The 22,920-nt window shown below is 39.8% G+C and overlaps 1 protein-coding gene across 2 annotated transcripts in view; it reads left to right on the top strand.

Annotated features, from left to right (window-relative positions):
- Positions 1-22,567, top strand: part of UBE2D2 (ubiquitin conjugating enzyme E2 D2) — a 28,274-nt gene extending 5,707 nt beyond the window's left edge. For both annotated transcript variants that reach the window (XM_087721872.1, XM_087721871.1), the window contains exons 2-7: positions 10,561-10,624; positions 13,004-13,035; positions 13,110-13,187; positions 13,271-13,376; positions 20,526-20,619; positions 21,689-22,567. In XM_087721872.1, coding sequence (XP_087577998.1) covers position 10,624; positions 13,004-13,035; positions 13,110-13,187; positions 13,271-13,376; positions 20,526-20,619; positions 21,689-21,734 — 357 coding nt within the window. In that variant the 5' untranslated portion in view covers positions 10,561-10,623 and the 3' untranslated portion in view covers positions 21,735-22,567. The remainder of the gene's footprint in view (positions 1-10,560; positions 10,625-13,003; positions 13,036-13,109; positions 13,188-13,270; positions 13,377-20,525; positions 20,620-21,688) is intronic.
- The last annotated feature ends 353 nt before the right edge of the window (positions 22,568-22,920 follow it).

The raw sequence follows: 22,920 nt of genomic DNA, 5'->3' as shown, positions 1-22,920 counted from the left end.
CTTTATTTGACTATGATTATTAGTCTCAGGGCATATTGAATTTGGTTTAGATGTTGGAAACACAAGAGGTTCATATAAGCGAGAAGACATATTAAAATTTTTAAAAAAGGCCTCCCACAAATTTCTCCAAATTCCTATTGGTGAATTCATGCCCTGCATATTCTTTGTATTTTTTTTCCACTTCCAAAAGTTGCTGTGCCAATGTAATTGATGATTTCTGATTCTCTAAGGTAGATGTTCTCATTTCTATGTGAAGGTACTTCTCCAAAGCAGACTAATCTTCCTGTAAATGTTTGGTATTCTGCTTCAGAACAGCATATCCCAAATTATGCATGCTATTGTGCTTTTTTGTGAATTGATAAAATCATGTCTAGAACTTATTTTAAATGTGAATTAATATATAGAAGCTTTATTATGTTACAGCTGGTATGAGGCGGTTGAAAATTCTCACCTCTACCTCTTCAATGATGTTTATGTCATTCAGAAATAAAAACTGATTGATATTACAAACCAGTTAAGACAAGTTCCATCTTATGGTCAAGCACTGTTTTGTCTGGGTTAATATCCTCTCTCTTAATTCCAGATAGTTATTTTTAAAACATGTAGCTCTCAGTTTGAGCGGACTGTTTTCTAAATACATCTATGAGGGATTTCAGATATTATTTTTGTGATTATATTCTACCCTGTTTTTGAAGGAAGAGCCAAATATAAATACAACCATTACTTCAGTTTTTCCCTTTGTGTTTACACTTCTTATACTTTATAATTATACCTTCTGTGCCAAAGCACTACCATGTTATATGTCTAGAGGGGTGGGCAACTCAAGCCTCATTAAATTGTACTGCCAAATTTTAGAAGCCCAGATGTGATTTCCTGCTGTTTTTAAGTGGGAGGTGGCAACAGCTTCATTTTTAAGCTTAACACACCTCTAAAATGAAAACAAACCATCACATTTAGAAATCCAGGTCTCATCACCTTGTTTGTGACATAGTTTCATCATTCTGTCTACTGCAGCCCTGTGTAAATAAAATGGCAGTCCCCAACTACCAAAGCTCGCCCTGGTCTAGTGTATTTCTTGGGGTGTTTCTTGTTTTTATTCTGTAAACAACTCTGGATGAAGAGGAGGATATAAATAAATATCTAATCAATTATATAGCAGTGGAATAGAATGCACATTGTTCAAAAACTGTAAAACTTCTTTGGGATTTAAACTTAGAAAATCAGACCGTGCTAATTATTTACATAGACACATAGTTTCTCACAGCAAAATGTGTACCATGTGAAAGGAATAGAACTGTGTGTGTATGTACAACCAATATATATACCTGTGTATGTGTGTGTATGTATGTATATATATATGTGTGTGTGTGTGTGTGTATATATATATACGTACATACATATACATATACACATATACATATACTTACATACACAAACATGGTGACGTTTCAACAAGGTCCAATTTGCCATCTTCAGGCTGGTGCCTTCAGTTCCGTGCTTGTGCGAGTAAAGCGTGATTGGAGCTGCCGTCTTTTTATAAATATTGGGGGGGTGTGGAGTGCTGGCTTTGTTGCTGTAAGCGGATTGGTTGGCTGTGTTGTAACATCTTGATTAGTTGATGGAGTTGATGTATGCAGATTAGTAGGCTGTTTCGTAACATCCTATATGGCTGAGGTACTGGCTATGTGCCTATTCTTTTGTGTTGTAACGACCTGGGTAATGGGCTGTGTGATGACATCCTGAGCTCTATTGTAGTGATATCCTGAGTCCTATGCTGCAACCTCCTGGGGGGTTGGCTGCGGTGTAGCATCCTGAGCTTTTGCGTTGTAACCTCCTGAGTTCTGTGATGTAATGTCCTGAGCAGCTGGCTGTGGTGTAACATCTTGGACTTTGGTTTGGCTCCGAGTTTGCGGTCTGGCCATGTGTTCATGGCGTGTGTCAGTTTGCTTTGTGTGGGGGTCGGAGGGGGGTGCAGCAGTTGGTGATGCCGCCGTGGTTTGGCTTCTGGATGGTGGTTGCATTTGGCCTATGGGATGGGTTTGGGTTTGAGTCTGGTGAGGGTGATTGGTGGTTGCGTCCTGTGTTGTTCTGGGTCCGGTGTCGGCTGGGACTCGTTTGTTGACTAGGGCTAGTTTCCAGATGTCTGGTAGGCAGGAGGTATCATCACTTTTATTCATGTTGTGTTGGTGATTCTCTATTTTGATGGCTTCCATAATTATTCTCTTGTTGAAGTGTTCAGTTTTGGAGATTAATTTGGTTCTTTCAAAATCAATTTCATGTCTTGTTGCTTTAAGGTGCTGGAAGAGGGAGGAAGTTTTTTCTTTTTTCTGCCTGCGTTCTTGTGTTCTGTGATGCATGCATTTATTCTCCTATTAATTTGTCCAATGTATGTGACTGGGCAGATTTTGCATGGTATTTCATAGACTCCTTGGTCCAGAAAGGGAAGTTGGTTATTAGTTTCTATTTCCATAGTAAATTGTCATCGCAAACCTATACAAGGAACATTTTGAAACCAACGCCTTAGATAAATCTGAACACAAACCCAAACTCTGGCTTAGTTATGTAGATCAGTGTTTTTCAACCTTTTTTGTGCAAAGGCACACTTTTTTCATGAAAAAAATCACGAGGCACACCACCATTAGAAAATGTTAAAAAAATTTAACTCTGTGCCTATATTGACTATAAATAAAGTAATTTTCCCACGGCACACCTTACACTATGTCACGGCACACTAGTGTGCTGCGGCACAGTGGTTGAAAAACACTGATGTAGATGACACTTTCATAATTTGGCCACACGGGAAGGAAAAACTGGACAACTTCCTCACACATCTGAACAGCCTACACCCCAAAATACAATTTATTATGGAAATAGAAGGTAACAACCAACTTCCCTTTCTGGATGTCCTAATCTACAAAAAACCTAATGGTTCCCTAGGACACACCATCTACCAGAAAAAAACACTACACCAACTGATACTTAAACGCACAATCCCATCACCACCCTGCACAGATCAACTCCGTATCCAAGACCCTCATCTCCAGAGCCAAACGCCTAGCTGACAAAGACCACCTGAAATCTGAATTACACACACTCACAAACGTATTAATTTCCAACGGATTCCAAAGAAACACAATTACCAATCTAATCCAAAAGGAGACACCCCGCCCAAGAACCGAGACACAGAACAGGACAACGGCATTGCCCTCCTCCCTTACATCAAAGACACCACAGATAAAATCAGCAAAATTATCCACAAACACAATATCAAGACAGCCTTTGGCACTGACCAAAAAATACCCAACATCTTAAGAAACCCCAAAGACAAGATCCAGCTAGAAACCCAAGGAGTCTATGAAATACCATGCAAAATCTGCCCAGCCACATACATTGGACAAACTAATAGGAGAATAAATGCATGCATCGCAAAACACAAGAACTCAGTCAGAGAAAAAACTCCTCCCTCTTCCAGCACCTTAAAGCAACAGGACATGAAATTGATTTTGAAAGAACCAAATTAATCTCCAAAACTGAACACTTCAACAAGAGAATAATTATGGAAGCCATCAAAATAGAGAATCACCAACACAACATGAATAAAAGTGATGATACCTCCTGCCTACCAGACTTCTGGAAACTAGCCCTAGTCAACAAACGAGTCCCAGCCGACACCGGACCCAGAACAACACAGGACGCAACCACCAATCACCCTCACCAGACTCAAACCCAAACCCATCCCATAGACCAAATGCAACCACCATCCAGAAGCCAAACCACGGCGGCATCACCAATTGCTGCACCCCCCTCCGACCCCCACACAAAGCAAACTGACACACGCCATAAACACATGGCCAGACCACAAACTCGGAGCCAAACCAAAGCCCGAGATGTTACACCACAGCCATCTGCTCAGGACAGTACATCACAGAAATCAGGAGGTTATAACGCAAAGGCTCAGGATGCTACAACGCAGCCAATCCCCCCAGGAGGTTGCAGCACAGGACTCAGGATATCACTACAATAGAGCTCAGGATGTCATCACACAGCCCATTACCCAGGTTGTTATAACACAAAAGAACAATGGGCACTAATCTGTTTGCAGACTAATAGCAAACATCAACTTCATCAACTAATCAAGATGTTACAACACAGCCAACCAACCCACTTACAGCAACAAAGCCAGCACTCCACCCCCCCCCCCCAATATTTATAGAAAGGCGGCAGCTCCGATCATGCTTTGCTCGCACAAGCACGAAGCCGAAGGCACAAGCCTGAAGATGGCGAGTGGTACCTCGTCGATATGTCAGCAAGATACTCTCAATCTTACACAAGAAAAGACCCGCAAGCAGAGACTTTTTGTAGAATTAATGCTGTACATATTTTTTTTAGAATAAGCTTTAGATTGTACATATAGAGTACTTGCGGGAGGTGTTTTTTTTTCACCAGTTGTAATTCCGGTGTTTTTCTTTATTTCTGCTACCAAAATGGCACTTGTGATACTTCATTGAGATTCCTCAGTTGTCTTCCAGTGGACATTATTAGAAATGTAGAAAAAGTTTAGAGAAAGAACATTCCAAATCTGGAGTATTCCTCGGTAGAAAATATTACAATACCCACCTACCAGAAATAATATATATGAAGTAATATAAGAATGGTAATGGTATCTTTTAGAAGTTACCTGTTCCAAAACAGCTCGCCAGGTGTGCTAAAATTATTACATATTTTCAATCCCTTCATTTTTTTGTCATCAAATATTAATTACACAAAGTGATAAGTGCTGTATATGCTACTGGACTGTCATGCTTAAATGTTGACCCAGCAAAAATAAATTTCCAAGTAAAATCCAGATTTTTAGTGCAACACTTAACCTGCTTTACGTGGTTTTGAGTTGTTGTTTTTTTAAATCGGTGGGTTTAGTGCAGCTACTCTAGGTTGTAAAAAAAAATGCTATAATTTATAAAGCGCTTAAAATTAATATATTCACAATTTTGTTTACAAAATACTGAGAACTTGCTAAATCATACTTAATTAAGAGAGTAATCAAATCTTTGGAAAATCTACATCACTGTGAGGAACATCCAGAATTCCAGGCCTAGACAAGCTCCCTCAACCCTGGCACCCTCCAGATGTGCGGTGGAGCATTAGCAATTCAGTGAACTTGTTGGTTTGAATGCTACAACGTGACACATTAATTTGCATCACTGCTTATATTTTACGTAGACTTTTTAATAATAGTTTGAAATCAGATACAGTGCGGTGTAGCACTTCTGGCTTTGGAATTAAATGTCCAGCTGCATGTTACTCCTTCTATTCTTAAAAATACAGAATGTTTTCGGTTGTTGAAACTGATGGCAGAAGTTCCAAGAGCTGATCTAAAGCCTTTGGGAAGTAATAAGCTAAAATGTTCCACTCACACCTCTGTTCCTATAGACCAGTGGTCTCCAACCTTGGCAACTTTAAGACCTGTGGACTTCAACTCCCAGAGTTCCTCAGCCAGCTTTGCTGAGGAACTCTGGGAGTTGAAATCCACAAGTCTTAAAGTTGCCAAGGTTGGAGACCACTGCTATAGATCACTCATAGCAAAAAAGGAAGATAACACAGAATTCTCCGCAATTTTAGAATGATCTCCATTTTTATGAGAACATTATTTTAATAGTTCTTTTTTAGCTCCACTAGTATCAAAATCAAAGGAATACAGATGTGATCACTACATTCTGTTTTGTTCTCTTCTTAGCAACAAAAAAAATAAAATGCAATACCAGTTTCTCCAGGTAAATTGTCCCATGGGGTTAAAGTATGACCTTAGAGTGCATGCATAATTATGAATTGTTTCATTCAACTGTTATTTTTAAAAATAGAAATTCTTAACAGTGAGTTGATTTCAGTTTCATTCTTTGTCCAGAATCTTGCAGCAATATAAAAAATTAGGAGCCAACTTCCATTTTATGCTGTACTTTCTGTATTTCTTTATGTTTTATTTAGAGACAAGCCAGAAATAGTGCTTAGATCATTCTATAAGCAAACACTCCTAGTAATTTGGTGCTATAATTCTGTGCATGATACCTTGAAGGAATATTTTCACTGATAGGTGTTCATATGACTCATGCCACCTGTAAATCAGTGGCTGACCAGTTTTGTCATTCTATAGAAACAAATAAAAATTCTATTATAATATTTTTGAAGAAAGGATTTTTTTAAAAACTCACTAAGTGACAGATTCTTCTAATTAGAAGCTCATTCAGTGGAAGGGAATAACTTGGTCAAAATGATTACTCCTATCTCACTTTTAAAGAAGGATTTATCAAACACACGTCCTGTTTCTGGAGAAGATGAATTCTTTTATCCAAATTTCATCCTGCCTTCCCAAGGAGAACAGGTGTTTTGTGCAAATAGTTCTTGACTTATGACTACAATTGAGCCCCAAATTTCTTCTGCCAATCAAGACAGTTGCTGAGTTTTCCCCCATTTTACAACCTTTCTTGCCACAGTTGTTAAGCAAATCACTGCAGTTATGCTAGTAATATTATCATAAAGTGAATCTGGCTTCGCTTTGCTTGTTCAGAAGGTTGCAAAAGGTGATCACATGACCCCAGGACACTGCAACCATCATACATATGAGCCGGTTGCCAAGCATCCGAATTTGGAACACTTGGTCTCGGGGATGCCACAACAGTCATAAATCACTTTTTTCAGTGTCAGTGTGAACATCGAACAGTCACTATAAATGGTTGCTAAGTCAAGGACTACCTGTAATGCATTTTTGTAATGGCTTGTCTTAGCATAGCCATTGATGAGGCATATTTTTATTGTGTGCTCAATCTTTCTATGACTTTTTTTGCGGAGAAAAGAGCAAAAAAGTAATGCATTGAATTGAGCTTTTTTTTTAGATAGTCAGATGTGATGATATGTGGTTGAAGGTTTTATAGAGGTAGTCCTTTGCTTAAAACTGCATGCTTAGTGACTGTATAAAGTTACAACAGACTGTCCAAAACCACAATAAGACTTATAACCATTGCAGCTCCCCCCCCTTAATGGTGGAGCTAAGGCTGCTGTTGGTTGGGAATTTTTGAAATACTGTAAGGGAAATACCAACAGCAATTCATTCAGTTCCCCCTATGTAGGAGTCCCCTACTCCTGCTAATCCAGGGATCTACTTCTGTTGTGTTCCATAACTAGAGTAGGCTCACCAAACCATGTGACTTCTTCCTGTCCAGGAACTCACGTCCTCTCTATTCGGGACTAGATCTTACTCTCCGGCGCCAGACTCTGAGTCTGGCCTCTACTTTAGCAAAGCTGCTCATCTACTGGAAGCCTTTAAATCTGGGCTTTCTCACCAGGCAAGAGCCAAAGTGCCGCTTCCATGGAGAGCAGGAAGAAATAACAGCGCTCTCAATATGGCCAACAGGGCTCTGGAAAGATGCCCCCATCAGCAACAAGAACATCCACTAAAACATGAGTCGTCTCTCTTCCCCCTTCCCCCTAGCAATGAAGGACACAGACAGAGCATAAAATGCATGTCTTTCCTATTCTTAGCAAGGATGAGACTCGGAAGCAGCTTTCCACCCACCTTTCAATGGCTTCCTCTCCCCTCACCTTCAATGAAGCACCTCTGGAGAGCAAAGACTTCACTCCAGCCTCTTCTCCAACTTCTGCTCCTCAACTAAGGGAAGGGGGATGTGCAAAACGAAGGGAGGGATGGTCTTGCTATGCCTATGGTGATGTGTATCTAGCCTTAGTTCTTCCAAAAGCAAAACTTAGTGAAGCTGCTGAAGACTTCATTTTCCCCTTCGTTTCCCCCTCCCCCCCAATTTCTTTCATACACAACCTCGCAAATCAAACACCTCGCACCATCTGCAGCAGGTAAGGGTGGGGAGGAGGCTTAAGCCCTGTGGGGAGCCAGAAAGTGGGAAGAAGGCCCAAGGACTGTGTGGATCCCCAGGGGTGGGAAGCAGCGCGTAGGGTGTCTTGGGGTGAGGGAGGCTCGAGGCAGGTGACCTTGTGCCTGCAATAGGCCTCCCAGGGACTCCCCCTCCTTTGAGACATCCCACGCTCCACTTAATGTCCCGTGCATTGCATTGGGGAAAACAGGGATGGGGTGTTGTTAAGTGAGGCTGTTCAGTTAAAGGCTGTCCCATTTACTGATTGAGTTGGGAAGAACAGGAATGGGGGAAAGTGGGTTAAGTGAGTGGTTCAATTAAAGGTCATTCCAACTTCTGACTATAGAGCAGGTGCCATTATGGTCGTAACTCAAGGACTATCCATATAGTCAGATGTGTTTATATGCCATTTGAATCCTGTTTTGAAGCTAGTTTTGCCCCTATTCCAAGACACTTTGACAGATTCTTTGCTTTCTGCACAAGGAAGGATAAATAGCTGAGATTCAAAAGCTAAGAAGATGGGAAAGCTAAGTAAGTCACTGTATAGGAACATACATGTTCAGTCATCTATATTACTCATTACAAGAAGATATTTGGATACTTGATGGAAAAGCCTATATAAATGCTTCATGAGTTGAATCTTAAGATCTAGAAAGAGCCTGTATCTCTTCGTGTGATTGGAGATTGAGTTTCAGAGCAGAATTTGGAAAAATCAAAAGATCCTATTATGGGAGAAACACAAATGTACAACACTGCCTGCGTCTTTTTTATTTCTTATCACAATGGAATTACATTAACAGGAAAGCTATATTATATGGTGGTGATTCTCCACATTTTATAGAAATTGATGCTGGTATTTTCAAGGTAGATGCTCATAATTGTTCTGTTTGATAAATTGAAGAGATTAAGGGGAGTTGCATAAAGGAAAAATTAGTAATAGGAATAATGATGCTGTTTGAATGTGGTACAGCTAATTCTTAGGATCGGAAAAGAAATAAAAATCTTTTTCCATAAAAGTTTTCCATAAAAAGCCATGCTTTTTAAGATAGCTTACAAATTAGTGGTGCAAATGGTGCAAATTAAGCTTTTTCCTCTTAAAAATCGTTTTGTTTCTCCCAAAATATTCATTGAATGACTGATGTTTTAAACTCAAAGCTTATTGTGAATTGAGTATGAATTTGTAGATTTCAAGATCTAATACAGGTAATCCTGGTTTAGTGAATGCCTTGTTGTGGTGACTATTCACGACAATGATGAAAAAGTAGCATTACAATCAATGCTTGCATTTATGACCTTTGCAGGTCTATAAAACAAAGAAAAGCTGCAGTAAGAACATAAGCAGATATTATGGGAAATAGCACTCTGAAACTGTCCATAGGCCTATGCTATGTAGGGTTTTTTAGATAATGACCAGCACCTTGAATTGCATCCAGAAGCAAACTGGCATCCAGTGCAACTGATGCAGTTCAGGAATTTACCGTATTTTTCGGAGTATAAGATGCATCAAGATTTTGAAGAAATTTTAAGAAAAGTGTTTGCACTCTGCAGACCTCCCAAACCCTCTGCACGGCTCATTTTTTGCGAAAAATGGGGCATGCAGAGAGTTTGAGAGACTTGCAAGGTGCTCCTGGGGGCTGGGGGGGAGGGGCAAAAACGAGCAAAAAATGGCCCATTTTTCATTTGTTTTTGCCCTCCCCAGCTCCCAGGAGCACTTTGCAGGCCTCGTAAAGGCTATGCACATCCGTTTTTGTGAAGGGGCGGGGTTTCGGGAGTGCTATATTCAGTGTATAAGAGGCACCCAGATTTTCACCCTCTTTTCGGGGGGGAAAGATGTGTCTTATACTCTGAAAAATACGGTGCATGGGTATATACTGAGGCATGCTCATCACTGCCTGTATTGCTGCATTCCAGACCAGTTGAAGATTCAAGGACAGCCCTATGTAGAGCACGGATACAGTTTGATCAAAGCATGAATGACTGTCCGAAAGGCCTCTCAATGTAGAAGAGATTGAGATGAAGCTGTGTTAAAGTCCTTTCGGGTCCAAAGCTGCCCTGCAAGGAAACTGACACCACAGCATAGACCCAACTGCAGGTCACTCTCTGACCTCTTCTATAACGAAAGACGGGCCCAGATCCAGTAAACAAGTGCCAGGCTGACAGCCCAGAGAACTCTGTCCATTTCCTCTTGAGCCATCCTCTTGAGTTTAAACTCAGCCCAGATTATATCATCAGACTGTGACATAGGCATCACGGGCTACCTTGCTTAGTCAGAGTCCAAGTTGGAGCAGATTTATATTTATCAAATGGACAACAGTTTTACTAGGGTCATTACAAATATTTGTAGGAGGGGAGGAGAGTGAAGAATAGTGGATGCTTCCTTGAGTTATTTGGGGAAAATATGGGTTAAAAAACCAAATGTATAATTAAGTGGTAATGTGCAAACTGGAGCAAATTATTTGAGTTGTTTCTCCAAAATTGGGGCGTCTATTGTATTTTTAAGCAGGGAGAGATGAAGGAAGGTAATAAGAATGTATATACAAGTAATCCTCTGAAGATTGTTTTGTTAATTAAGTTATGCATTTCCTTTATGTTGAATAAAATTTAATAATAAAATAATGCTATAGTGAACGCTTTTCTGTGAGATAAAATGACTGTATTTTAATCTAATGTGCCTGGTTTTTAGGAGCTGAATGATCTGGCACGTGATCCTCCAGCACAATGTTCAGCAGGGCCTGTTGGAGATGATAGTAAGTATCTGTAGAAAAGGAAAATTAAGATTCTTTGGGGCAGTCAGAAGAATCCTAACTGTATTCATATTAGACTTCTATTTTAAATGCAAAGCCTTCTAAGCCAGTGAGTGCCATCAGAGTAACATATACCATCACAGCACATACCATCATGCATTGCTAGTTCAAACAACTTGGAACCAAAACATCTGGTTGATGAATTGCATTGAAACAACCTACTTCCACTTTTCCTAAGACAGGTAAAATAGATTCAATGGATTTCTGTTCTTAAAAGACTTATAGAAGAATCCTTAATTTTGATCTTCAGCAATCACATCTTAAAATTAAAATTTAATAACCATAAAATAACTAATTTTATACAGGTACTCCTTGTGTTACAATGGCAATTGTATGCTATCACTGAGTGATGTGGTACTAAAGCATGACATCATGTAACTGCATCACTTAATGACAGCAATCTAGGCAATCCCAGTTGCTGTCATAATCCCAAGACATGCAGGAAGTGGCAGGAATCTCAGGTAAGGAGCATAGGGTTGCTGCAGGGGGTGGTGAGTGGGGCCCCGGGTGCCTGGCTGCAAGACTGTACATGAGTTATAGGGATGTGCATGAAAGCTCACAGAGGAGTATGGATTTAACGGAGTGACTTGCAACTTTCCCATTGGCTTTGCTCGTGGAAAGGTGGCAGAGAAGATCACAAATTGTGATCATGTGAGTGTGGCCTGCTGCAGCTGATAACTGCCAGCTGGTTGATGGGCTCCTAAATCATAATCATATGACTGCAAGGGTGCTGGAACTTCAAGGGCTGGTTACAAACACCACTTGTTCAGCACTTTTGCAACTTTAAACAGTCATTGAATGAGTGGTCAGTAAATGAGAACTACCTGATGTCATCCATAGAGGCCATCTTTTTCTTTGGATCTTCAGGCCTGTCCTCCACACTTGGAGGATGGACATTATAAATATATAGTAAATTTAGTAACTGGAGAAGTTTGGATATGTTTATTATCTTGAATCGGAGTGATAGCATAAAACTTCTTCAGGAGTTATTGTTTCATATACCAAATATAAACCATCTCTGTCTTTCAGAAACAGCAGTGTGAAGTGACAAGCACTGAATAAAATACATATATGCTTCTAATCAAATTAACTTTTAATTGCCATTTCAATGGTAGTTTGGCATATAGGAAGATGCAAATTACCCAAACTAAGTTGGTTTATTTGTTTCTCACATTTAATATATTAATAGAGCAACCAAACTCATATAGTAGAATGCAGCCGCGCGAGCGATTGTGGGTGCACCTCGGTACACCCACGTTACACCTATCCTCCGCGAGCTGCACTGGTTACCGATTGGTCTCCAGATACGCTTCAAGGTGCTAGTCGTCACTTATAAAGCCCTTCATGGTATTGGACCTGGGTACTTGAGAGACCGCCTGCTGCCAATTACCTCCCAAAGACCCATTAGATCACACAGATTAGGCCTCCTCCGGGTTCCGTCTACCGGCCAATGTCATCTGGCTACTACCCGGGGGAGGGCCTTCTCTGTGGCGGCTCCGGCCCTTTAGAACGAGCTCCCCGCAGAGATTCGGACCCTCACCTCTCTCCAGGCCTTCTGAAAAGCCGTTAAAACATGGCTGTGTCGGCAGGCCTGGGGTCAATGAGTTCCCTTCCCCTCTCGAATCGTGTGGCTGTTGGTTGTTTTAAATTCCATTGTATTTTTTGTTGTAGTTCTTTGTGTTTTCCTTCCCCTCCCTTGGGTTTGTGCGCCGCCCTGAGTCCCGCAGGGAATAGGGCGGCATATAAATAAAATGAACCTTGAACCTAGTAGGATATAAGCCAGGTTTTAAATTGCAATTGTGAGCAGTTTGGATGTCTGGAATCTGCATTTGTCAGTTATTTGTGTACTAATTACCAGGTCAGCAGAACCTATTGATAGTGGAGGGAGACATTGCTAAGATCATGCTCATAATGCAGTTTAGCAACAAATCAATGTGCTGGAATATACTAGTCTGATAGCATTCACTGGCATCTCCTCTAAGTTTTAAATAGTAAATAACAGATGGCTTTGTCTCTGGTTTCTTTAGAAATGTTGCAAAAGGCATGAAGTATAACTTCTTTTCAGAACTTGCCAGGGGAAAGGCACTTTCCTGGCTTCTCTTTCTGTTTTTTCCTAGAAGAAGTAGCCCAACTTACAAGATATGATACAAATAGACCATGCATGAAATGGTTCATAATCTAGAAACCATTAAATGTAATCAGAATACTAGCACATTACTTTGCCATTAAGCCATATTATGGCTTAAAATGGCTGAGATTTTAAAGAGAGGAACTTTAGCCTTAAGTGTCTTAGTCAAGCTTTCACTTTCTTTTTTCTTCTAGTGTTCCACTGGCAAGCAACAATAATGGGACCAGTAAGTAACCCTCCAATTTTAATTATGATAGAGCAAATATCTTATATTGTCTTCTAATAGCTTTGTCTTTACAGAATGACAGTCCCTATCAGGGTGGGGTCTTCTTCTTGACAATTCACTTTCCAACAGATTACCCCTTTAAACCGCCTAAGGTAAATAACTTTTTAGATCCCAACATTATTGATACCTCTTATGCTGGGTATTATAAACCAAGGAAATAATTTATTTTTAACAGGTTGCATTTACGACAAGAATTTACCATCCAAATATTAACAGTAATGGCAGTATTTGTCTTGATATTCTACGGTCGCAATGGTCTCCAGCATTAACTATTTCAAAAGGTAAGCAAAAGAGCTTTTACTGTACATGGATATATATTTCTAGAGACAATATGCAGATGTCTTTACTCATTAATTTCCTACTTGCAGTCAATTCAGAATTTAAAGCACTTAGACCTGTTTACACCAAAGTTTATGGAGTTACATTTTAATTATATCAAATCAATTTAGTGTTGTCTTGATCCTATGTATGCCTTTGTCCTGGTTTTGTGAGCAAGTTTGACTTCTACTTTGTAACTGAAACATTATAAGCATTTGGTTTTCATTTATATATATGATTTGGATATATATTTCTTTTAAAAATCCTCATAACTAGAAATATCTAAATTGAAATATTAAATTAGAAAAAAAAGACAGCAAGCAGTAAAGAGCATTGTGTGGATTGAATATTTAATTAAAATGAATTCCAAGCTCTGTTTAGTAATTACTATAAAATAAATATTCAAAATATGCAGTTGTTTTAACAATGCAACAGCACTGTTGCAAGTATGTGCACAAAATGGTACACATACATTTGGTGTCAAATTCAGAGCAAAAAGTACTTCATTTTAAATGCTGGAACACTCAGCGAGAGAAAAAACTTGGAACCATCTATTGCTTTCCTGTTTTTCACACCACAAAAGAGGAGGGCTTATAGTCATGCTCAGTATAGCTAACCCCCTATATTGCAAAAGACCTTAAATATATTTTGACAACTTTAAAATAAATCCCCATGAAAACAGTAAGAAGAGACTCCTGTTCTTACCATGAAAAAAACATTTAGATTTGAATCTTTTATTAACACCAATATCAGGGAGAACAAATAGAACTTTTTCTGAGTTCTTATAGGCGAATGGGAACAACTAATTTCTATAACACTCCTTTAAGTTAGAATATCTCTTCTCTAACATTTTCTTATGCTTAAAATATAGGCACATTGATTGAAATATTGCAATCCATTATGAACATATTTCATTCAACAAACTAGAACCTTGCTTTATGATTTTCAGATTGCATAAGCATGGTTGCATGCATAATCCTTTACTCATTTTTAAACTTTCAGGTATTCAGTAAATTTGTGAATAGGTTCTGATAAAAATTAAATAGCTTTATCTGCCAACCATTGCGTTTAAATGAGAATACTAAATTCCTTTTGTTGGTTGTAATTCTCTGGTTTTCTAAAGCTCGTAATATTGCTATAGTGTTGCACATTGATCTTATATTAACCAACACTGCACACGTGATTATGTTGTACAGCAATTATGAAAACCTATAATGTTGTACAACAATATTTTATGTAGATACTCCTAGTAAATACCTTAAAATGTAAAGCAAATTTCAAACTCTAGAGAAAAATTGTTTTATGTTTTATTTTAAAGAAAATAAATATTTTAAGAAATTTTATATATTAACATTCATAGTTTCTGGTATTTTCAGTCAGGCAACGATATCATCAAGCTTTGATTATCTGTATATGTTTACAGAATAAAGTTGTTTTGATTTACCCAAAAGAATGATTAACTTTTATTATGTTTGGTACTATTCCGACCTGGCCTGGTCTAGTTTTACCTTGCTTATTCAAATACGTTTGACATCTAACACACTCTCTTTTTTTATTCCAACTCTTGTACAGTAGAAATTCTTACTCTCTGATGTTTGGAGACATCCAAATATGGGTTAAACTCTTCAGTTGCTTAAGAAGGAAAGATCACATAGTTAAAGTCAGCTGTTAGTGCCTCCATGCTCTTCTTATTTTTGTCATGTGCTTTCCCAAGACTGATATGTCGTATGTGTTTTCTCATCCTGTGTTGCTACCAGAGATGGGTTGCTCCTGGTACGCACCGGTACGGGTGTACCGGTAGCGGAAATCAGCCATACATTTGCATACTGTTGGCGATGGTGGCCTGGCTACGCCCCCATACCAGTATGGTGACGATCCCCTGGCGGGTCCCCGCTTGCTCCCCCTGCCTGCACCATGCTTGCCCTGCCCACCCACTTCCTTTGCCCACCCAGCTGGTGGTGCAGCCGGCGGGGGGCAGCGGTGGCAAGCGGTAAGTGAAGCGAGCGCTGGTCAACATCCCTGCCTCCTTCCTCCGCAAGCGCTGCCGGGGAGAAATTGGGGGGGAGGGGGGAAACCAAGCTTCTGCTAGGGATGGCTTCTCCTCCCGCTCTCCCCCTGATTTCTCCCCATTGCAAGCAAGGCGGTTGTTAGAGAGAACAAAGTGCATCGGCTTCTTCCAACTGCTGAGGCCTCCGTTCCTCTTCCTTCCTCGGCAATTGGAAGAAGACCCTGTGCTTCGTTCTCTTTGACAGCCGCCTTGCTTGCAGTGGGTTGGGGAGAGACAGAGGAGAAGTCTGATCCTAGCAGAAGCTTGGCTTTCTCCTCCCTCTCCTCCTGATTTCTCCCCACCCCACTGCAAGCAAGGCGGCTGTCAAAGAGAACGAAGCACAGGGTCTTCTTCCAACACCCAAGAAAAGAAGAGGAGCGAAGGCCTCCGCAGTTGGAAGAAGTGCCCGCTCTTCATTCTCTTTGAGAACTGTGAGCGGCAGACATGAGGGAAATGGTATGTATGTGTGTGTATGTAAAACGCCACACCTACCGTACTTGCACGAGGCAGTAAGACCCAATAATCCCCGCTGGCACGCAGGAGTCCCCCATCTCCCCCCCGCCCTTTCTGGCAGAGCCGCAGTGTTGGAGCTCGGAGGTGAGGTGGGCTTCCCCCCCCCACTATTCTAGAAGAAAAGAAATCTAGTGAAGGAGGAAGAGGGGTGGTCTAAAGGAGCGCCACCTTAAACCGAAGCCTCTGAGTAACTGGGAAAGAAAGCCACGCTTTTTGAGCTCCCGTTTTCAGCAGGTTCCAAGCGTGGCTTTCTTTCCCAGTTACTCAGAGGCTTTGGTTTAAGGCGGTACTCTTTACACCACCCCTCCACCACCTCCTCCTGCACTAGATTTTTTTTCCAGAATAGAAGGGGCGGGGGGAGAGCCACTTTTTTGGCCTCTGCCCAAATCGGGGAGGAAAGCGTTTTCGGGCAGCAATTCCCCGAAATTCGATTTCCCCAAATTCAAAAACGGGGCGTACAGGCAGCACTGCCACCTGAAAATGTTTTTCTCTCCGGTTCCCTGTTGCGCATCGTAGAGCCGCGCATCCTCCTCCTCCTCCACAGACTCACCTCTTTCTTCCTGGGCCAGGAGCAAAAGCTGACTGCCCTCCACCTGGGTCATATGGAAAAGGGGCAGGCAGAGCTGCTAGCTGCCTTGCCTTAAACCTGTGCAGCGCCCGCTTCGCCAACTGAGTCCCGATCTCTATGCTTCCCTGAGCTGCTTGCGGAATCAGGTTCCAACTGAAGCAGCAAAGGCACAGGGGGCTTGCCAGGAAGCCTGGCACTGTGAGATGGCAGCGTCCAGGAGGACTGAAGTGCTCCATAGGGCCTTGCTGCAAGAAAGCCAGGCTTTCAGTGTCTACGGCTATAGGTAGGAAGACGGGGGCGTCTCAGGAGCGGAGTTTTTGGTTCCAAGTCCCCCTTTTGCCCCCATGAAAATCACCCCCACCCCACTCACTCCAGTTAAAAGCGTGTAGGGTGATTGGGTTTGTTTTAAATGGATAGTGAAGCTTCTTTGCCAGCCTACCAGAAATTTTTGCTAAATGGAAGGGATGTGTGTGAGGGGGGGGGAGAGAAAGAAAGAGAAAGAAGAGAAAGGAAGGGAGAGAGAGAGAGAAAGAGAGAAAGAAAGAAAGGGGGAGAGAGACACAACAAAGGAAGGAAGGAAGGAAGGAAGTGGGAGAGACAGACAGAAGAAAGAAGGAAGGAAAGAAAGAAAGAGAAAGAGAATGTATGATCATAATTGAGCCCAAAATTTTGGTTGCTAAGCAAGAGTGTTGTTAAGTGAGTTTCACCACATTTTACAAGTTGGCCATGCCCACCCAGTCACATGACCGCCAAGCCATGCCTACAAAATAGGTAGTAAAAAGTCAGTGTGCCAGTGCAATGTGGAACTTAATGTTTGGAAAATGCCCATGCTGTCACGATTCTTGATCTGATGTTGGGTGTCCCGCCCTGCATACAGAATCCTAACGCCAAATGTTTTGGGAAAGTATTTGCAATAAAATAAGGCATTCCTTCTCAAGTTCAAGCTCACCAATAGGTGGCACTATCTCATTACTTGGAGGTTGGAAACATCCAGTGAAATGATTCTTCTGACTTAATAAGACCAAAAATCAAATCTCCATTTAATTTTAAATATTGGCTCTGTCATTCATAGATCATATTAAACAATTAGGCAAGATTACCCAGATTTTATTTCTATAAGTTTCCACAAACAAAAAATTCTCTTGATTTTTTTCATTTCTTACGATCCCAAACTCATAAAATCATTAAAGTTAACCAATAAATAATTGTAATAATAATAATTGAAGGTAGTTCCCTGACCTTCATTTTCCCCTAGGTAGGGCTTTCCAAGTTTCTATTGTTTCTCAGTTTCTGTTCTATTTCTATTCTCAGTTTGTAGAAAGGAAAGAAGGTGGTTATACTTTTACTTACATAGAAGAATAACATAGTAAAATTGTCCTCTTGCTGTATAAAATAATAGAAGCCTTAGATGTTGGTTCCAAGACAGCATTAGTCACATACAATTCAGTCAAAATTCAGACATACTCTGAAACTTTCTTACATAGTATTCTACTTAACATTTTTCATCAGTTCATAACAAAATAGTTAAGGTGGAATCAAACTGTCCTTTAGGGAAAAAAGCAATTAAGTTAGTGATAATATATATAAAGAATGTCAGCAAATAGGGTTTTTATCTAGCTGATTCCTCAAAATTGGAGATGCTCCTTTAAGAGATTCTGCAAAAAAATAATATTGCCTTAAGAAAATGTACTGAGCTGCAAGTTCATCCTTAAAAGGCTCAAAAACTTCTGTCTTTACCAGGATTTTTATTGAGTAAATGGAGTATCTGCTGGATAGGTGTGAGTTCCATAAAGGGCTTATTAAACCAGGTGAAATGTTTTCCTTTGTGGCTGACATTATAGCAGAAATCATTTCTTGGTATTTAATACAGCTGCAATTGCTGTTCTAGAAGATCTCTCTGCATCATTGGGTAGTCCAATCTCCAAGATAAGGTTGGGTGGGAAGTGCTTCTTGGCAACAAACTCTTAAAGATATGTGGAAAACTAAAGAGAAAAGGGAAACCATGCCTTCCCTTAAGAGAAAAAAAAATACCAGAGAACTAAAAAAAAAAGGAAAAAGACATGTGCTAGTCACATTCAAAGAAATCAATCTTATCAAAGGGATTTCTGATTCTGCAAACTAGACTGCTCCTTAACTGCTGAGAGTTGACTGCTGGACTATATGGGCCAGTAATTTAATCCAGCAAGCCACTGCTTATGTTCTTGAACTGATTGTTGCAGGATATACATACTACATACATTAAATTCTTTTCTTAACAGAAGCTAGGGGTAGCTTCTTTTCCACTGACAGAATAGATTTCCAAGTGACTCCCCACAATTTCTTCTAATTGCAAGGGTGCTAAAGAGAATAAGATGTGACTTAGCAGTAGAGGATATAGACCCGTGATGGTGAACCTATGGCACGCGTGCCACAGGTGGCACGCAGAGCCATCTCTGCGGGCACACGAGCTGTCGCTCAGGTCAACTTAATTGCACATGCGTGCGTGCTTCCCGCCAGCCAGCTGATTTTGGGGTCTCTCCTATGAGACCCGTGTGAATCTCGTAGGGGTGGGGGACGCATATGTGTGTGTGGGTCACGCACATACACGGGGGGTGGGGAATATGGCGCTCACCACGCCCCATTTTTGTTTCCAGAAGACTTCAGGGAGGCCTGTTAGCACCAAAACAGGGGGTGCAGCACACCAACACCCACTCCCGCCCACGCCCATTTTTAGCCCCAGGAAACTAGGGAGGCCTGCTAGAACCAAAATGGGTGTCACACGGGAGTGGGGAGTGCATGTGCGGGGAGCAGAGCTGGGGGGGGGCATTGCATTATGGGAGCACACGTGCATTATTATTTGTGAATGTATCGATTACGGGTTTCGGCACCTGAGGAAAAAAAGGTTCGCCATCACTGATATAGACTATTGAGCCTCGGTATTTCTCCACCAACTAGCAGTTTTCCACATCTAACCTGAATTGCTGCAATCAGCTGCTTGGTTGCTGAGAAATGTCCAACTTAATTTGAGTATACCAAATCATTAATTTATGATTCTTTGAATTATTAATAAGAGGTATCCCCTTATCCAAAAAACATTTTACTCGGAGAATATATGAGATCCATTGGGGAACCTTTATTGAATGCAAGGCAGTTGGCTTTTACGGATAGTTTCCTTTTTCCAACATGGGCTGTAAATGGGGTTTTCAACCAGATATCTTGTGTAGGCAAGCCATGGCGTTATCTTTGATTTTTTCATAATGTAAATATTGTCTTGATTATCATTCTACTATCAAATACTCAGAGGGAATTCAAAGAATTCCTCATTTCTTAACATGCCTAGGTATACATATATTTATAGTGGAACCCACTCAAAGACCCCAAATTCTTCTTTCTCAGCTTGGATGTCCCTGAAAGTTGTGGGTTTGGTAGGCATCATTTTGACCAGCTGGATTTCCAGCTGATAGTCCTCTCACTTTCTAATGTGTCTTTTGTATGGATTTCTATAATAACTACTTTGAAACAGACTCCTCTCATTTCTTAAAATTAATGATCTTTCAGGGCCTTATCTTCCCCTTGTTTTGTCCCAGTCTGTCTTGTCACTGACAGGCTGAATGAAAAAGAGCCATGTGATTGTCCAGCCTTCTTGGGCAGTGGATGAATTTAACTCGTTCTGTGTTCCAGATTAGAAGAAACTCACAAACAGTGATTAGTGCTTGTTCTAAGGTTGGCAAACCTGTCACTATTTCAGACTTCTTTGTATTAATCTGCAAACTGGGCCTGTCTAATTCAGTATTGTATGTATAGGGGGAATAAGGGAGGCATTTGTAGAAAACAGCTTGTCAAATAGATATTTATCTCATCCAAGTTTTAAAACCCATGAAAAAGATTGACTTAAATCTCTTTTAGGGGGCCTGAAAATAAATTAAATACTGTTTGTTCAGACAATGACCAGCAAAATCTTTAGGGGGAATTTCAATCCTAAATGATGTGTTTTATTCCCTATAGTACTTTTGTCCATCTGTTCTCTGTTGTGTGATCCCAATCCAGATGATCCTTTAGTGCCTGAGATTGCACGGATCTACAAAACAGATAGAGAAAAGTGAGTATGGTAGTCAAACACTTTAAAAATAAAATGATTAGATTTTTTTTAAAATAAAGAGAATATTTTAATTTGCGATTATGTTGATACCAGAGATATTTTTTTCTTGTTCATGAGTAATGTCTTATGTTAGCAGCTTTATATTTTCAGCTTTAAAATATAATTATTAGTTAGGGATTAGGTTTACTCCTCAGCTAGATTGATTAATCCACTGAAATTCTAGTCATTATTATTTGTGCTTTCACACATTATTTTACAATTGCCTCTCTTAGGCCTTTCAGTTTCTGCTTTTAGGCTGCAGAGGGAGGAACAACTTAAACTTCTATCACAAGACACATGATTCAGGTGGTGGTAGGTGAACAAAAAATACATGAGATGTGGCATGGTTAATAATGGTGAATACTCCAATTAGTTTTACTGGAAACTCTTTTGAGGTTCTGTTGGTTCCATTTTAAAGAAATAATTTCCTATGCACTATTACAGCTACATTATTCTTCCTGTGTCATTACTGCTGTACCACTAAACAGTAATTTTCCTAACAATTAAGAATCACCTGAAAAAGAAAAATAATTAGGCTTGGGTACAATGAAACTGTTTTGGACTTCTAGACCTAGAAAATTGTATAGGTGATAACAGAGTACATCAGAATTCATTATTTTGAATTATTTTACAATTAGAAATTCATAATCCTTATATTTTTCTTTTGCTAACATTAAAATAAATTGAACATGACTAGATTTCATACTTTGCAGCCTGTGCAGTGCATGAAGTTTATAACTGAGGTAAAGAAAGTGACATCAAAAATGTAAAATATAGCATCTGTATGTGTCAGTGTGCACATGCTCATTTGTGGGTGTGTTAGGAAAGGTTCATCAGACAGTAGGGATTTTGTTAAAAATATTCTTAACTTTTGATAGGAGACATCAGAAATGTTTCTGCCTGTTATTCTAAGAATAGTGTTTGAATGGATGTGATTATTTAGCATATGGCATTGACAGATATTATTTTTATTAGCTGCTTTAATATTTGGTGAAGCTTACCTATTAATCATCTTTCTTTATATATACAGGTACAACAGAATAGCTCGAGAATGGACTCAGAAGTATGCGATGTAATTAAAGAAATTATTGGATAACCTCTACAAATAAAGATAGGGGAACTCTGAAAGAGAAAGTCCTTTTGATTTCCATTTGACTGCTTTCTATGAGCCCACGCCTCATCTTCCCCTGTGCACATGTTTACCTGATACAGCAGTGCTGCGTGTTGTACACACTTGGAACAACGAAATACTGTATTCCATCCCAACATTGACTCCTAGCAAAGAAATGTGTGTGAAAAGCCAGTTCTTCTATCAAAGTCTAGTTGTGAGCATAAAAGCATTCCTAAGAGATTTCAATTGGGCACTAAAACCAACCATGAAGGGAGAGGGGAAGAATAAATTGTTTCTTGTGTTTCTGGGGACTTTTGATGATTCAAGAGGATGCTTTTTAAAAATGGAATCCTTTTAAACTCATAACTGTAATGAAAAAAATGTGAAGAACTTAAAGCTGTTCTGTATTTTATTCTGAAGGACCTACTAAGGTAAATGTATGACCAATAAGATCAAATTGTACCTACATCCTGTGTTTAAAAGTCTGAGTTTAACTGGTCAGAATTTAAATGCATTGGAGCTATTAGTGCATCAAGTGATGTTGATTTTATTTCAAATCTCCCCCTGCCCCTTTCCTTCCCTTTCATAATTTTGGTTTGTATGTGTTTTCTCAATTAACATAGCTAATAGCTCTTATTTTCTTAAGTTTTTAATGGCTTAGGTCTTTCTGGATGTAAGGGTAAAAATTCATTTGACAGACTTGTGTATATTTAAAGACCCAGCTGCTCCCTTGGAGCTTGTACGTTCAAGAATGATTAATCTGTGTAATAAACTGATTACTACAGTCATTACATATAACTGTGTGAATAGGTTTTATTTTTAGTTGTCTGCTTTAAGAATCATTCTTAAGAATCAGTTTTCTCTTGATGGTTGCATTTGAGAATTGTGAATCTTCAAGGATTCATCATTAAAGATTGTACATCTGTGGGAAAAACAAATTAGTTTGACTCCACTTTCAGATCTGATAGTATTAACTTTCATGATGATATTCTGAATGATTTGTGTTTATATGTCAAGCCAAGATTGCTAACCCTGGTAATGGGTTTGCAAATTGAGTATCACACAATTTTATTTCATGTGGTGTGAAATATACTATACATAAAGGATAAAAATAGGGCAAAATGATAACATTTTAATAAATTCAGTAATAC

Source organism: Thamnophis sirtalis, unplaced genomic scaffold (genome assembly GCF_051295495.1).
Source record: "Thamnophis sirtalis isolate CommonGarterSnake01/CBP01778 unplaced genomic scaffold, rThaSir2_p1.2 scaffold_8, whole genome shotgun sequence".
In the NCBI taxonomy this organism is placed as follows: domain Eukaryota; kingdom Metazoa; phylum Chordata; class Lepidosauria; order Squamata; family Natricidae; genus Thamnophis; species Thamnophis sirtalis.
Note: the sequence above shows the minus strand (reverse complement) of the source record. Positions and strands in the feature narration are given on the sequence as shown.